The following is a 16,049-nucleotide window of genomic DNA, read 5'->3' on the forward strand; positions in this document are numbered from 1 at the left end:
TCGTTCCGTTTTATATTACAGGACATTAAGATTTTTTAATTCAATAACTTATTTTTTTCTTTTCTTTTACACAACAAGAAAACGAAGTTAACAGTGTCTTTTGTTGTACGGCTCAGCTTTCAAACTATTATATTATTTTTCTTTGAGGAAATATTCATTAATAATTTGTTAGGTCAAACATTTTTTCAATCTAATTTTGCTTGGAAAATTAATTTAAAACAGAAAGAAGTCAATGATTGATTAAAACGGAATATAATTTAAGAATCAATATTTGTTCTCTTCTATTTCGACTGACTAAATTATTATGTTTTGGTTATAATTAATCTATTGTCTAAAAAACACTTGAATATAATTTTGAAGTTAAAACCATTTGCTTATGTTAACACGATATTTTGGTCGAAACAATAGACACGCAAAGATCAAATATGTAAAAATCTCACAATTCTTCAAAAATCTCGTTGAAAAAGAATGAATTAAAAATGTGAAAGAGATGAAAGAAAGTGAAATCGAAACAAATTAAGAGAAGAGAAAAAAAGGCCATCGTCCAATAAAACTCAGATGCAGACTTATTTGTATCTTTTATGCTATTTTCCAATTAAAAAAGTTTCGAAACAATAGTTTTTATATTAAAGTTAAATTTACATATGTTAATATAATTTTTTGTTTATTCAACTAATTAATTTGAATTATACAATTGATACATCGATCATATAATTTTTGAACCAAAACAATTATTATTATTAAAAGAAATAGGATTAACATTTAATTGAGACAAATTCGAGTCTTCAGGACAGGTAAACGTTTAATAGGATTTATCATATTCACAACAAACGTTTTGACACAAAAGCTATAATGTAGTAGGATATCATATTTGAGAACGTGATTCAGGTCTCGTTATTGCTCCAAGCACCAACCTAAACAGGACGAGGAGGAGTACCCATATATTGGGGACAATTGGGCAGTTAAAAAGTGCAGAAAAATGGAAAAATGGTCTATACTGCAAAACAAGTCGTTATTTTAAAAAGTAATCATGAATTACTGTATAAGTTCGTTTATTAAAGCCTCAAAATGTTACTTTTTTCCAACTCAAACTAACAAAATTAATTCAACATAATACAAGAAAACTTCACATGCACGAAAGATTAATAATAGACTGTCCCCTTTCTTCTTATACTTAGATGAGGGGGAAAAATCATAAAGGGAAACCATGGAAAAAAGGAAAGACAGAAATTCACTCAAACAGTAACTTTTGACTACTTCTAGTTTCTACAGAAAAATATATTAATTGATGAATAGGACTCTTATCTGCTGTTGAAAATTGACCTGAAACAAAAATTCATTAATCGCTCCTGATCCAGTGCAATCAACGAATCTGGGAAGGAGAGCAGAGCAATCCAGAAGCATCCGCCCCAACCACCGAAAGCTCACAAACAGCACATAGCTGTCCCTCTTGGGTTGGCACAAAACGGGAAGTACAATAGGGGCAAGAGACATCCTTTTGTCCACGATAAATGGGCACATAGGTTGCCCCACAAATTACAAATGGGTTCCGAAAATCATAGTTCAATTGTAAGGCATCAGTCATATTTCTTTCTGCAGCTGCCAGCACTTGCCTTGCTGTCTTAGCTTGGTTTTCAACAGTAGGATTGGTCTCAAGTAATCTCCTGGCAAAGTTAGCTGCCGTGGAAAGGTTCTTTGCCTTGTAGCAGACAGTCATGGCATTCAGCAAAGCTAGCCTCAAGTGAGGCACTTGAAGATTGCAGTGGGTGAAATAAGCGGCAAGCTCTTGCTGGCGTGCTGGACTGTCCTTAATTTCCCTTCTTTTTAGTTCCATCCGCAACCCCAAAACATACTCTTTCACTATGACAATCAATTCTTTCACATCATCAACCTCCCTCCTTGACTCAACAACAATTAAAGGAATGGTATGAAGAATATTGATAAAGGTGCGAAGAGCATCAGAAAATTTTCCAGCAGTTGTTGACTTGTAACCAGCTTTGAGTTTTTCATCTAATTGAGACAATTTGAAAGGAAGTGCCGGTGGGCCTCTCACATTTGGACTAGATGACTCAGTCCAACCTCTTTCAACAGCAATTGCTACAACCGGTGCGGATGAAAAGGCACGCAGATAGGAATGACTGCCTGTATGCAGATCTAGGAACATAGATTTCAAGGGGACAAAGTTCCTTATCCCGAGTTGCCTGTTCAGTAACCTCATCGCAGTATCAAAATTGCCAGCAGCTACATGATCAGCTGCAAGAGAAGATCTCTGAATCCATATCTGACTAACGGCCATCCCAGCTGTTGGGGCCACAAACACTGAAGATCGTGAACTGACAGAAACTTTTGGTGTTTCAGCTTCAGGTGGGAGCTCTAAATCTTCCAGGTCCCATCCCCCTTCTTCGTCATCCTCTTCAGCCATTTCTACTTCATCCAAAATTGCAGAAACATCTCCATTTTGTAATGCATCAACATCAACCATGTCAAGTTCCTCGCCCCAATCGCCATCAGCAGCCTCGTACTCTTCATCGTCTGCATCTCGATCTGTATTGTTAAACCCACCATCAAATATTCCTCGCATGACCCTGAGAAGAGGCCAATCACCACCACACGACACAGGTGACGGTGGTATCAAGAGAGATTGTACTTTTCCCTTGGGAACAGATGGAACATTATCGCCAAGTTCAGCTGCAAGCCTTTCAGCAACATCATGTAGTCCATGCACTGATGCAGTGACGTAAGCAAGAGGCAAATGTCCAACATTCTCCAAGATCTTGACACGCTCTCTTATGTCACCCATATATAGGGCATTGTGAAACTGGCCCATGACATCATTCTTCACTTCAGCAATTTTCAACATTTTTGAAAGTTTGTCCACGTTACCAGTAATGAGATAAAGGAATGATAGTCTCTCAAAATTTTTGGTCCTCTGGTATGCATACTCTACTATACCAGAGTTACCTTGTCGAAGAGCTTCTACCCCTAATCGATACCAGTGATCTTTTTCATCAATTGCAGTTGCTGATGCAACAGCAATTTGAATGTTGCCACTCTCCAAAGCCAAATTGAATCTGATTCTCTCATCTTTAACAAAATGGAGGGCAACTTCAGGAAACCCTTTCTGTTGTAGATAAGCAATCACAGCCTGCCCACAAAGCTGTGAATTCCTTATCATGTTCATTACCTGGTCATATTTTTTCTTCAACAAGGAAAGCTTAAAGATGTATTCTGTTGCATCAACAGTTATAGCCTTGTTTTTCCCATCCCGACCCAAGCAAAAGATGGTGTTTCCCATAACCTTTGTGATATAGATGGGGACATCCAGTGTCTTTATTATCCCACTATCTCCATTGGGGAGGCAATATTTGATATGATTTAATGTAGTATAAATAAAAATGCCGTTGTCATCCCAGGCTCCACTTTTTACTCGGATTGTCTCATGAAGGGTGCATTGATGCACAAGCTTCTTGCTAGCAATGACAATTGCATGTTTACTGAGCAGAGCAACATTTTCCATGTCATTAGACCAGACTACATACTTTATAAAAGGGGTCTGCAGATCACCCAGAACAATCCTCTGCTGTAGATCAAATATAAAAACCCTATCCTCTGACCTACATAGCAAGTTGCCTGTTCCAGCATAGAATATAGCATCTGCAGCAGTTGGAAGGGCGCTCTTTTTCACAAGCTCATTTTTCAGATTTTTTACAGAGACTTGGTTGCTTCCTTTGTCAAGGACGGCAAATCTATTCCTAGCCACAAAGACTGCAGATCCTCCAACACCTTTCTTTGGATCTTGCATATCCCCCCTACCAAAACTGTCCTTTGTGCTATCTTTGGATATGCAATATAACTCATAAGATCCTCCATCCACGTCTGAACAGAGAAGAATTGCATTTTCAGAAGGACTATAGGAAAGAGTCTTTGGACATTGATTAAGAGTTGAGGAGCCAGGTCGTCTGATTGTAAGTACTTGTGTCTCTCTCTGTGTAGAAAATTCATAGAAACGCAAGAATCTGTCTTTCGTATAGAATAGTGAATCGCCGCTGACTGCAAAAGCAGGTCTTTCTCTCTCCAGCTTAAAGACTATCATTCCGCTGTCATGACCAGCTGCCAACAAATTCATTTCAGGATGTGTTGCAAGAATCCAAAACCGATCATGCTCTCTGCGGAAAGTTTGTATTCCAGTCCGCTTTGTGGCATCCCATACTCGAATACTCTTATCCTCGGAATTTGACACAATGATGTCCTGTTTGGCATGGAACATAACACATGAAACATTATTCATGTGCCCTCTCAAAGTATCCACTTCCCATGCCTTAGTGTCTGAAAACAGGTGAAAAATATTAGGAACATTGAGAAGGTCAATAAAAATACTATACTTGGTTAGGATAACTAAGCACTAAAAAGTTAATGCATGAAAGTACTGTCCTGTATGAAAGGTATTGCTACCAACAATGGAAGAAAAAGTTCGCCCAAACACTGTTTTGTTAATATTCATAACAATCAGAATAGCATTAATACAAAATTTGGAATAGAAAGAATTTGACATTTCTAGGTAGTTACTATTTAGGAGAATATAAAGTAATTATCTTTGTTTAAAATTTACCATTCATCCTCCAAAGTTTCACTTGTCGGTCATCAGCTCCGGAGACAATGAGAGGCAGTGTAGGATGAAAAGCAGCCCAGTTGACACCCCGATCATGACCTTCCAATACATACTTAACAACTGCATCAACACCTCCAAAAAGATCTGTGTTCATCTGACTCAATCGTAGAATGTCATCTGCAGGAGGCCCAGCCTTCCTTTTGAGAGAACCAATATCCCAAACACGAACAGTCTGATCAAGGGAGGCCGACACAACAATATCCTCTTTTGGATGGAATGTAGCACACATAACATAATGATTGTGCCCGGTTAAAACAGATATACAGGTCCGTGACTGCCAGTTCCAAATGCGAATTGTTTGATCATCACTGGCACTCACAATCCATGGGTTTTCATGATGAAATTGCACAGTGCGGATATAATCAAGGTGTCCCAAAAGAGTGAACAAACACCTATGCATCTTATAGTTCCAAACCTTAATCTTGTAATCATCCCCTGTCCCAAGAAAAAAAATAGTCAAATTGTATAAAGTACAAACCCCTCCCCATTCTACTAGAACAATAATTTATTTTATCAGAGTACATGACACATCAAAATCTTCTCCACTCCAAGTGACAAATGAAACATTCAGAAGATCACACTGAACCCAACCATTAGAACAAGATACCATGCACCACTGTTTTGTTTTCAAAAGCCAGATTTATACTAGTTATTAATTTGCAGATCCAGAGCATTTCAACTACACTAAAACATATATGCAAATCCACCATTCTTACTGTTCATGCTATAATCCTGTTTCATCAACCAAGGGCGAGCAAAGAGATATGAACTAATAAAAGAAGCATTATATATAATGCAGTAAATTCCTCTCCAAGACACCCAAATACGAGTCATCAGTCATAATTTTACTTTTATTCGTTCAGCATGGCAGATCTAGACAGAGAGATGCTTCTTACACAAACAAATCTATATAAACCGGCAAGATTTACCGGATTATAGTGGAGTTTACATGTCTCCGTAACAACTAATATTTTGCCACTAATATTTCAAATATGCGCAGACCAACAACGATAAAGGATACACAACTTACAGATCAGAGATAAGCAGTATGTAGGAAATTGGAGATAGTAAATTAAAGATAGAGAAACATATGGAGGTTTTAATTAAGTGCCCCCATTCAGATATAGCAGACCAACAACAATAAAGGATATATAACTAACGGATCAGAGTATAATCAGTGTAAGGATAATTGAAGATAGTAAATTACAGATTCAAAAACATAAGACGGGTTGTGAAAAAGGTACCTCCAGAGACAAATAGGGGCTGAGAATTATGGAAATGAACACCTCTGACCGGACCATCATGCTCGTCGAATCTATCAATAAGGGTGCCCATTCGGTAATCCCATAGCTGGATCACGCCACTGTGAAGACTCGCGAGGATCCAGGGTCTCTTGCTGTGGAAACTGAGTCCCTTCACTCTATTACTTTTGGTCTCGAACTTGGTAAGCATCTTCCCTCGATCACAAACACCGTTTCTGCACGATCCAATCAAATTGATAAAAACTCCAGTTTCCAATGCCTCAATAAGAACCCGAAACCCCAATCCCCATTCCGACACACGAAAAACGTTTCTCTCGCCTCAAATGGAACCAACCTCGGACACTAATTTCATTACAAGATATAGTAATTAACAATTAACATTGCCCCCACCGATTCTCACTGATTCCGACTAATCAGAATGAAAATCAAATCTCATTGTTCGGAATTACCATTACTCGGTGGATTCGTAATGCAACGCGGAATTGAAAAGTGGAGCGAATTTACCTCAGATCTGATTACAACAAAGAGATCAAGTTCACCGACAGAAGAGTGATGATAAGCATGTATGAGAGATGAGAGAGAACGAGAATATTCACTTCTCTTTTCAGATGAGATCTGGCTATGGTTTTTGGGTATGTCTGTTAATTTACGAAGAAAAAGAACAACGAGAGACACAGAGAAAGTAAGAGAAAGAGAGAGATCGGAATCAAATTTCTATAAGTAGTGTACTGTACCCTTCAGAAGTTTCAAATGGTACATTGTTATTGCATTTCTGCCATCATCGCCATTTATTACATATTTATCAACCATTAATTTCCGGGAATTAATATATATTTTTAATTTTTCTATAATTATTTTATTTTTATATATTAAGAAAAATATAAAATGTTTTATATTAAAAGTAAACAAATAAAGGAATTCAAATACAAACTTATCCGTCAATTTCAACATTTGTTTTGTTACGACAATTGTAAATGGTGGTCAATGACAATTTTTTTCACTCGAATAAACATCGACTGAAAGTAGAAATTGTTCTATGAGGTCTATGTTATAAGTTTTTTAAATTGTTTTTATCACGATTCATTTTTTATTTCGTTTGATTGAATTTGAAATTATCTATCAAAAACTATTTCGATATGAAAATCAATATTTAACATTTATAATTGTTAATAGATAATAAATATAATCACTTATTTTAATTTATATTTATAATTTTTGAATTAAACTTTAGATTAATAATGACTTAATCAAAATCTTATTAATAATGATACTTTGTTTTAAGTTAATTAATGTTAACATTAATATTGTGATAATTTGATAGTGGTCAATAATGTAAATATACAATTCAGAAATTGATTTATTATGAGTGGAAATTCTAAACTATTGGTCTATTAGTTATTTTTTAGCTTTAATTTGAAGCGAAGTGTGGTAGTGTTAGTATGATGATGGAATCATACCAAACAACCAAGGAAAACAAAGGTAGAAGGAGATGAGTGTTTCGTTCACTAGAAGCCACTTGCCAAAATTCTATGCAATGCACCATATTTCACTGTTTAAGCAAGAGTCATAAATTAAAATAAGTTTTTGCTAATTAGTCTTCTTTTATATTAAAAAATGTAACATAAATATAATTATGTTTTAGGAAAATGTATTAGTAAAAATATTGTAATCATCTCAAGATATATTTCAGGTGCAGTTTCAATAAAAAATTAATACATTAATATATCCATATATCCACCAAAAATGGATATGCATTTTCTTAGTAAATATAGTCTTCAATGTGGCTTTTCCAACTCATAGAATCATCCAGCCTGATACAACACTCACAAATTGTATATTATATTAATAAGATGATGCCAAGATTTATAACACTTTAATAATAGCGTTCATAACAATTATAAATTCCGTATATTTTTAAGAAATATTTAGAATACCCTTCTCAGGAAAACACTCATTCACATGCTCTTTCACAATTTCAATCTGGAATCCACAAAAAAAAAAAAAGGAAAATTTAGTTACCTTTCTTTTGTACTAAATAAATAACACCAACTCTGTATATAGTCCTTTTATGTTTTTAACCAAATCGAACTTACTCCTTGTAATTTTTAGATAAACATCTACCTTCTCATATCTCCTTTATATAAATTACATTACTTTTTTCCAATAAATGAGACTTTATCTCTTATATTTTTAATAAATGATATTTATATTTTTTATGTTTTAGTTTTCACAAGTTTTAATGTAAGGGACATTAATGTCATTTAATAAAAAATATAAGAAAAGTAAATATATTTAAAAACATTTATCACTTTAAGACCTTTTTATTCATTTAAAAAGTCAAATTATCACAATTTTAATTATCAAAATGATATACACCCTATTTCAATGAATACCCCTAACTAATTTTTAAAAAAACTATGATGCTACGCTCAGATTAATCACTTATTATACTAATTGTTGGATTATTTGAGATTTGATATAATAAATTTTAAATGGTGCTAGAAAGCTATAACAATCTTTAAGCCCTATATACATAACCTACAATTATTTGCCCGGAGTTGTATCACGCACGTGAATTTGATCTAAATCCTCTGCAATTCTTTAAACAGCATGCTGAAAATTCTTAAGAACACTTTTCATTAATAATAATAATAATAATAATAATAATAATAATAATAATAATAATAATAATAATAATAATAATAATAATAATAATAATAATGTTATATATTTATGTTTCAAATTTCATTGTCTCAAAAAAGAATCGCAACTCACTCTAGGTGCATATCTTCAGGTTGAGAATAAATAACCAGATGCAAGTGCCTAAGGTTATAGAAACAAAAACTACCTAAAAAGAAAATATTAACAAAATTTAAACCACAAATGATTATATTTATTTTTTAAAATAATTTTTCCAGATTCCAATATTACAATAAATATGTATATTTTCTTCCAGGAGAGATTACTTAACCTGCTACCTGAATATGAAAGTCGACAGATACTATTCTGAAAGCCAATCTTCTGATCCGTGTGAGTATTGCTACTGATTGAAGATATGTGATTATATTTCTCCAGCTCATTGAATCAGCTTGATCTGCTTCACAAATAATAACCCACTTCCAGCACCATGCAGAACATTACTTTGGTTTATGACATTCTAACTGCCAAGCCATTTTCAGGTTCGAAGAAAATGCTATTGTGGTTTCCCCTGAAGCGCTTGAACAATCTCTTCTGTTCTTTTTTCAATGCCTCTCAGGTACTCTGTCAGAATGCGCTGTCGGTAAGAGCCTCCCTCCTTTGTTTTTTAGCAGCACGAAGTGAATAGAAAGAAGAAGGACAAATCAAAGAAACATCATCAGTTAAGTAGAGGACGAAAATAAACAATAACCGCACGAATAAAAACGAAGCTCTGTCTCACCGTTCGAATCAAAACGCGTTCAATTCGTTTCTTTAAGACAGCGAAGAGCTCCTCTGCTGAAATATTCCCCGCACCAATTGTCAATCCATTGATCAAAATATTGTTCCACTCTTGTTCAGGAGCTGCAAGGGATAACCAATGATTGATCATTGAAACAAGCTATTTATCAGTAGTTGGAGATAAAAGACGTCACAGTATTAATCAGTAATATTACAAAAAGAAGTTTTACTAATTTGGTTTGCCAAAATCCCTTTCATATAAACTATTTTCCATGATTCTTGATCAGATTCACAAGATGTATTGATTTTAAGATAAGGTTATTCATCCAATAAGAAATTATATTTATGATAAAAATAAAAATTCATCATTTCAAATGCCATTTTTTACTATTAAACCAAGTGAAACGAACAATCCATAGAAAGATACTTATGGAAAAATGAAATCAAAAACCACATAATACATTGAATTAAAGAGGATGAAAAAAAACAAAGAAATTAAACCCAAACTCGAAAATTACGACGTCGATTCTTTGTCAAGAAATAGGGAGAGAATTCTGATATCAAATTTACAATTTAATGTTTTTCAACAACATAAAAAAATTAGGATAACTAAGACACCTTGGATTATGGTTTCAAGGAACTGCTCGTCCTTTAACACTTCCTTCCCTGCAAAAAGAACACAACAACCTTCCAAATTAGACATAAAAGCCCTATATTTCTGGTAACCCACAAGCAAGAATTCAACAAGATGACGAGATTTCTAGATGAAACTGATATTTTGCACGAGAAACATTATAGTGATCAAATAGCAGCTCAATGGCTGCAATAACAAAAAATAGATCTCACTACGTGGGAGCCATCCCAATGCATCGGTAAACCTGATCCTAGTTCCCAAATGAATCAATCCAACCAAACGCTCGTCATATATTTCCATTGTTAAACTCTTCGAGTAAAAGCGTTACCCCACTAAGTGAGATTAGCTATATAAATCACATGATGCCATGCTCGTCATATATTTTACAAAGATATAATTTACCATGAAATTTCTCTGAACAAATTCCTCCAATAAGTGAGTCGGGTAACCTGCCTCGACCCGGCCCAACCCACCACGGGTTGATCACTTAGTGAGTTAACCCAACCCGACTCACTTATTAGTAAGCTGAAAAAATTCGAACCCGGTCCGATCCACCACGGGTTGGTGGGTTAAACGGGTTGGTTCACTAGCTCACTTAATTATAAGTTTTTTAAAATAAAAAAATTATAATTTTTTTTTAATTCAAATCTAAATAAATTTCACTTTAAAATGATATTAAACTAAAAAACAATTCAAAATAAATAAATTAAAATATTTTGTATCACTTATTCATCTATAATATTAGAGTCTTGAATAGATAAATTATAATATTTTTCTCTCTTGAAACATCTTTTTTTATCCCATCTACAACATAATAAAAAAATACTAACTAATAATATTAAAACACAAAATAATAAATAATTAAATTAAATTAGGTGGGTTGGTGAGCCTACCCGGCTCACCACGGGTTCAACCTGCGTAAACCGGGTTGAAAACTAACCCGCATTAAAAAATTACATTTTTTTCAAACCCAACCCAGATCAAACCCGTGATGAGTCAGTTGGTTCGCCGTTTACAACCCATTTTGTCAATACTAAATTTTCCCATCATTTTGCAATGTTTATCCAATATATTTAAACTTGGAAACTTGTATTACTCGTGTTATATTCTTCTTGTCTTTTGTTAAATTTGTAATATACTCTTCGACATCACGAACCAACCAAACGCTATCTCCCTCTTCTGTTCCCTCTAGCACCTCACAATTAACAGTCAATACGCTTATTTTTATCCCATGCCTTTCTTCATTCAGGGGAGAGTTTTCAGAACGGCCATTCAGATCTAAAAGGATAAAAAATTGTAGAGCACCTAGAAAGATCATATACAAACAAGAGAAAAAAAGAGAACTAAAAATCAACCATGATCGTGTTAAAAGAAAAAAATAAGCATTTAATTATAGTTTGACCATAGCAAGTAGAACGAAAATTCCTGCATTTAACTTAATTAATTCAAGTTAGTTTGTCCCACCTTTTCTATATCCTGTCCAATGAAGCGAATGTACTCATAAATTTAGAGTACAAAAATAATTAAATAAAAATAAAAAGCAAAACTAACACTTACACTGATTGGTGCCATTTTTCACAAGCAAATACTCATCTAACTGGAAATAAATTTTCTACATAAAATACAAGAACTACGAACATACCTTTAATGGCATAACTACGTTTTGAGAGAACTTTGGAAGCATAGAGCTGCAACACCTTTTGCAACATAGCCTCGAGCCCAGGCTTATCACCGTCTTCCTTTGCCTGCTCATTATAGGCATGATAAACAAACAAGTAATTTGTTATATGTAATATTGCAGTGAAAAAAAGGGGGGAAAGTGTGAATCAGATACAAAATACACATCAAGTTTCAAGAATAAATACAGCACAGACAGTGAGGATTGGACAAACGTTTGTTGTTACTAGGGTATAAGGTTCTGTTGAGTATTGACAACTGAAAAAGTTAAACAAAAAGCAGTAAAAGAAAAAATCAGACTTACTTGTCGAAGCTGTGCATTAACTTCAGCGAGGAAGCCTTCATCTAGTTGTCCTTCTTGTTCCCTCTGACTTATTTCCTAATGATTGGGAGTTAAAATTTATATTGAAAGTGGATTTACCGAAAATATTTTCAAATAACCAAAACAATCCACTAGCAAATAGAATAGCTTAACAAAATGCAAGCTCCTCCTTAGAAATTATAAGGGAAGAAACCCAGAAACAATAATAAATATCACAATTTAGCCTACACCTTGTTTACTTTTTGAATTCAGAAATGACTGTATGGTGTTCATCTCAGTTAAGCTTGCATTAACAAGGGAATAGAATAATACATGGAGTCGTTTTAGATAAATATATTTATTTATAAGCATTTATACAAGAAAAAAATGACACAAAAAAATGAAAGAGTTTCTCCATAAACTAAAATTAACTCAAAAATAGGTTAATTTGTGAAAGTTCTCCAATATCAAAATATTATTTTAACTTATACGTAAGTTAATTTTAATTTGTGAACAAGTTTTTTTTTTCTCCTTGAAGAGATTATGGAGAAGTTTACGCAAACATGCACATAGACATCACCTAGTTAATTATCGCTATCAATCATTTGGTCTCCAAAGTCTAATCAAATTCAGTTTTTACAAAACCTGAAGGTGAATGAGAGACTCAAGACACAATGCGTACATCAAATGTTGGGTTTTAGAATGAAGGTAGGCAGTCGGAAATCCTTGCAACAACTAAAAATCAAATAGTACGCAAATTAAGCTTAATGTTAACACATGACACGAATTGTGTATTGTTGCCTGCTTTACCACATAAGGAACTGAGAGGGGCACAAGGGCATAATATAAAATTTATAAGAAAGTTCTTGGAGTTAAGTAGGCAAGTCTTGGAAAAATCAAAGAGAAACAGAACACACCTTTTCCATCAATGTTACGGCATGGGGATCTCTAGGAGGCCATGGAATCTCTCCTTCCTCATCAATCACAGGTTTTAGTACTCCCTTCAATACATCGGTGGAAGACTCTATCTTCTCCTGCAAAGCATGCGCATGATAACAAAATTACTGTTAGAAGAAGCTACAAAGATAACCAAATAACTGTTTAACAATGTTCAGTTAAGAGAGAGGGTTACCTTAGTCTTATGCACCACACAATCCACCACACTCATGACCGATGCAGCCAATTCTTCATAATCTTTCTGTATCGCAATAACAAAAACCAAAAAATAGTGTAATGTAAGAAAGAACTATTCAAAGACTACCACATAAATATTTTGGAAAATTAGAAGTGTACTTTATCATCCTCAGACTTGCAAGTATCAGTCCTTGCCGCAAGTCGAACCCAAAAGCTAGGATTGAAAGCAAGAATGTTTTCAACAACAAGTTGCTGAAGCTGTTTGCAAAAAAGGAAAACAACAAGGATGCCGTTAAAAAAGTTATCTAAAACCAATCAATAAAAATATTAACTGAGTCTGAATCACAATTCAGCTATAAAAGTTGCTTAGAATGAATCTTACTTCGCGAGGATTAGCTTCTCTGAGTGTATCTATGAGCCTATCAATTTCAACAGTCTTCTTAAAAGCATCCTCAGCTTCTTGATTGGCTGCACAGATGAAAGTTCTCCTGTTTTTAGATCCAAACACGCCATTTCACAATTCTGACTCTTAATAGCTTAATCACACACTAGAATATATTAGAATAAAATATAATTAGAATACAACAGTAGAAGTGAAAATAAACCTTCACGTCACATGATATAATTAGGGGTAGACAAAATTTTTGAACTGCACTGAGTTGGGTTATAATTAAATTAAAGTGAAAAAAATAGCTTATAGGAATGAGACCGAATTGAAAAACAAAATTGAGTATATTGGTGTAAACTGTTTCTAAATTTGGTGAACTTTATTTGAGATATTTGAACTGAAGTTTATTTTAAACCAAAATGAAGTATTTCTTTTAATATAAACTGAACTGCATTTTTAAATAACTATTTTTCAACTTCAAATCAACACTTTTCTTACAAGTACACTTCATACTAATTGAATTGAATTGTGCCTAAAACAGTTCATTACACCAAAGAACATGTTTTAGATAAAATACTCAAAATATTGCAAAGCTACTAATTTGCTACTACTAAATCCAAAAACTGCAGGCTTTTAAGGTTACCAAATCTGACATTTTTTTCTCCAAAACTCTTCACGCAGTCACTGCATTTCTGTGTGTAGCAACAGGTTTAAATATGAAGTAGTGACCAAGATAATCATCATGAAGTTGAACTGCATTGCTGTATATAGTTAACGACTTTTAACTTTTTCAAATAGAAATAATTTATTCATCTCGTTTAATGTTTTGATATTGTTTACCTTGCTTTATTGTTTGATATTGTACAATTAAACACAACAACAGTTTCATGTTATGTTTCTGTTTCATTTGTGAACCGTCATAAAACAATTCAGTAGGTAAAATTCTAAACAGCTTAGAATTTAAAAGTTTAATCTAGTGCAGTTCTTAGAAGTTCAATTCAATCCAGTTTTTTTTACCACAACTAGATATAATAGTTAATTGAACAATAATAACTTATCAGTGACATCGAACACGAATAGCTGCTACCTCCTCTTTCTGCAACTTGAATTCCAAGGAAATGGCGTGAGCCTCAAGCTCAACGCATGCTTTCGAAGTTTCCAATCTTGCAAAAGTGCACCCTACAGATAACACAATTTAACGATAAGCATCATAGAGGTTAAACTGAATAGTGTAAATACATAAACACGAATTTGAAAAAATGTACCTTAGGGTTAGGAAAAGGAGAAATCGTAAAAGCAAAAGCGGAGACACAAAATGCGTGTATTCTCATTCTCAGAACGATAGATAGCTACTTCAATGGCGGGAGAGAGAGACACCTCTCCAGTGATGCTTCAGGTTTTACGCATCCAAATAACAACCATATACTCACTACCTGTCCAAAAATTTCTTTTTAAAATTAAATTTTTTATTGTCCATACAAAATAATTCGTAGGCCCAAAACGTGCTATCAGGGAAATATGGGCCATGTGAAGCAAGCGCTTCGTCTTTTACTTCTTCCAACCCCACAATTTGTCAGCGCACCTACTCAAATTAAATGATCATTTTACCTTTTATAAAAATGGCTTTTGGATTATATATTTTAAATAATTTCTAGAACAAGATTTCAGGAACGAGACATTTGAAATAAAATTTATAGAATAAAATTTTCAAAACACACGAAATATATTCTATAATAAAAATTTTAGAATGAGATTTTTAGAATAAATTTTTCAAAAATAATAAAATATTTTTTGGGATCAGTTTTCCAAAACATTCTTACATAAAATATATTTCAGGATAAGTTTCAAAACTACATGAAATATGTCTCGGAAAAAAAAGTTCAAAATATTTTTTTCTAAATTTATTCTTTTCTCTTTCTTCATAGTATTTTTCTGGACCGCCTTCAGAAGCCCAGTCCAGTTAGTTTGGCATAGGCCCACTCTTAAAAATAACACTGCAGCCCTATTATAGCCAGCGTTTGTTATCATTATACTCATTGCAGACATGAAATATTTTTCAAAAAAGAAAGATAAAAGCAGTATGATAATCTAAAATTCCAAGTCTACCTTGTGTCAGAAGCCTTAAATTCAGCAGTGATAGTGGAAGCCAAGTGTTGGTGCAGGAAATTCAAAATTTCAGAAAGTGAAAGACAGGTGTGAGCAGCAGAGTGGACCGTTCGGTTTTGACGGTGTATTTAAAGAAAAATTTCAAATCACGCTCCACTTTCTGCATGCACCATCTCTTCTCCAACTTTTTGAAAATCTCATTTTCTCCTCCTTCTCTCTAAATTTCTTCTTCTTCTCTCTACAAACTCTTATCTTTTCTTCTTCCGATCATCAATCAGGCAACACCTGAGTACTCCTGGTGTCAAGGACTTCACTTTGCACCAATCAATTTGTGATTATGAGTTGGTAAGTTCCTTCTCTTTCTAAGAAAACTGGTTTCAGGCTCATGCAAGCCAAAGTTATGGTTGCATGTGTTCATCAGCTTCATCTTCACAAATCCTGATCATATTATGGTCTTTTAA

General features: G+C 33.8%; 2 protein-coding genes across 5 annotated transcripts; both read right to left on the reverse strand.

Annotated features, from left to right (window-relative positions):
• Positions 1-1,014: 1,014 nt before the first annotated feature.
• Positions 1,015-6,694, reverse strand: LOC108340298 (coatomer subunit alpha-2). Of its 2 annotated transcripts, none has more exons than XM_017577579.2 (4): positions 6,436-6,694; positions 5,914-6,146; positions 4,610-5,104; positions 1,015-4,326 (listed from the first exon to the last, which is right to left on the reverse strand). In XM_017577579.2, the coding sequence occupies exons 2-4, from the start codon at positions 6,119-6,121 to the stop codon at positions 1,364-1,366; spliced, it is 3,666 nt and encodes a 1,221-aa protein (XP_017433068.1). In that variant the 5' UTR covers positions 6,122-6,146; positions 6,436-6,694; the 3' UTR covers positions 1,015-1,363. The 2 variants fall into 2 exon arrangements, with proteins under 2 accessions (XP_017433068.1, XP_052734424.1); XM_052878464.1 differs by having other exon boundaries at positions 6,381-6,694.
• Positions 6,695-8,793: 2,099 nt separating this feature from the next.
• On the reverse strand, positions 8,794-14,889 carry LOC108339816 (hypothetical protein). Of its 3 annotated transcripts, none has more exons than XM_017577030.2 (11): positions 14,748-14,889; positions 14,570-14,661; positions 13,477-13,582; positions 13,254-13,352; positions 13,093-13,158; positions 12,878-12,994; positions 11,964-12,026; positions 11,625-11,727; positions 9,967-10,014; positions 9,350-9,471; positions 8,794-9,226 (listed from the first exon to the last, which is right to left on the reverse strand). In XM_017577030.2, exons 1-11 carry the CDS (start codon positions 14,811-14,813, stop codon positions 9,125-9,127), a joined length of 984 nt encoding a protein of 327 aa, XP_017432519.1. In that variant the 5' UTR covers positions 14,814-14,889; the 3' UTR covers positions 8,794-9,124. The 3 variants fall into 3 exon arrangements, with proteins under 3 accessions (XP_017432519.1, XP_017432517.1, XP_017432520.1); XM_017577028.2 differs by having other exon boundaries at positions 11,964-12,038; XM_017577031.2 differs by lacking the exon at positions 14,748-14,889 and having other exon boundaries at positions 11,964-12,038; positions 13,477-13,562; positions 14,537-14,661.
• Positions 14,890-16,049: the final 1,160 nt, after the last annotated feature.

This window comes from Vigna angularis, chromosome 5, assembly GCF_016808095.1.
Source record: "Vigna angularis cultivar LongXiaoDou No.4 chromosome 5, ASM1680809v1, whole genome shotgun sequence".
In the NCBI taxonomy this organism is placed as follows: domain Eukaryota; kingdom Viridiplantae; phylum Streptophyta; class Magnoliopsida; order Fabales; family Fabaceae; genus Vigna; species Vigna angularis.

What these genes read in the sequence shown, in the direction of transcription:
- LOC108340298 (XM_017577579.2), bottom strand. Translation starts at nt 6,121, where the DNA reads ATGCTTACCAAGTTCGAGACCAAAAGTAATAGAGTGAAGGGACTCAGT. An exon ending in GCCCCTATTTGTCTCTGGAG is followed by an intron (nt 5,105 to 5,913) that starts GTACCTTTTTCA and finishes TTCTTGGGACAG; the next exon opens with GGGATGATTACAAGATTAAG. An exon ending in GAAACTTTGGAGGATGAATG is followed by an intron (nt 4,327 to 4,609) that starts GTAAATTTTAAA and finishes ACCTGTTTTCAG; the next exon opens with ACACTAAGGCATGGGAAGTG.
- LOC108339816 (XM_017577028.2), bottom strand. Translation starts at nt 14,813, where the DNA reads ATGAGAATACACGCATTTTGTGTCTCCGCTTTTGCTTTTACGATTTCT. An exon ending in CCGTAACATTGATGGAAAAG is followed by an intron (nt 12,039 to 12,877) that starts GTGTGTTCTGTT and finishes CCCAATCATTAG; the next exon opens with GAAATAAGTCAGAGGGAACA. An exon ending in TTAATGCACAGCTTCGACAA is followed by an intron (nt 11,728 to 11,963) that starts GTAAGTCTGATT and finishes TATAATGAGCAG; the next exon opens with GCAAAGGAAGACGGTGATAA.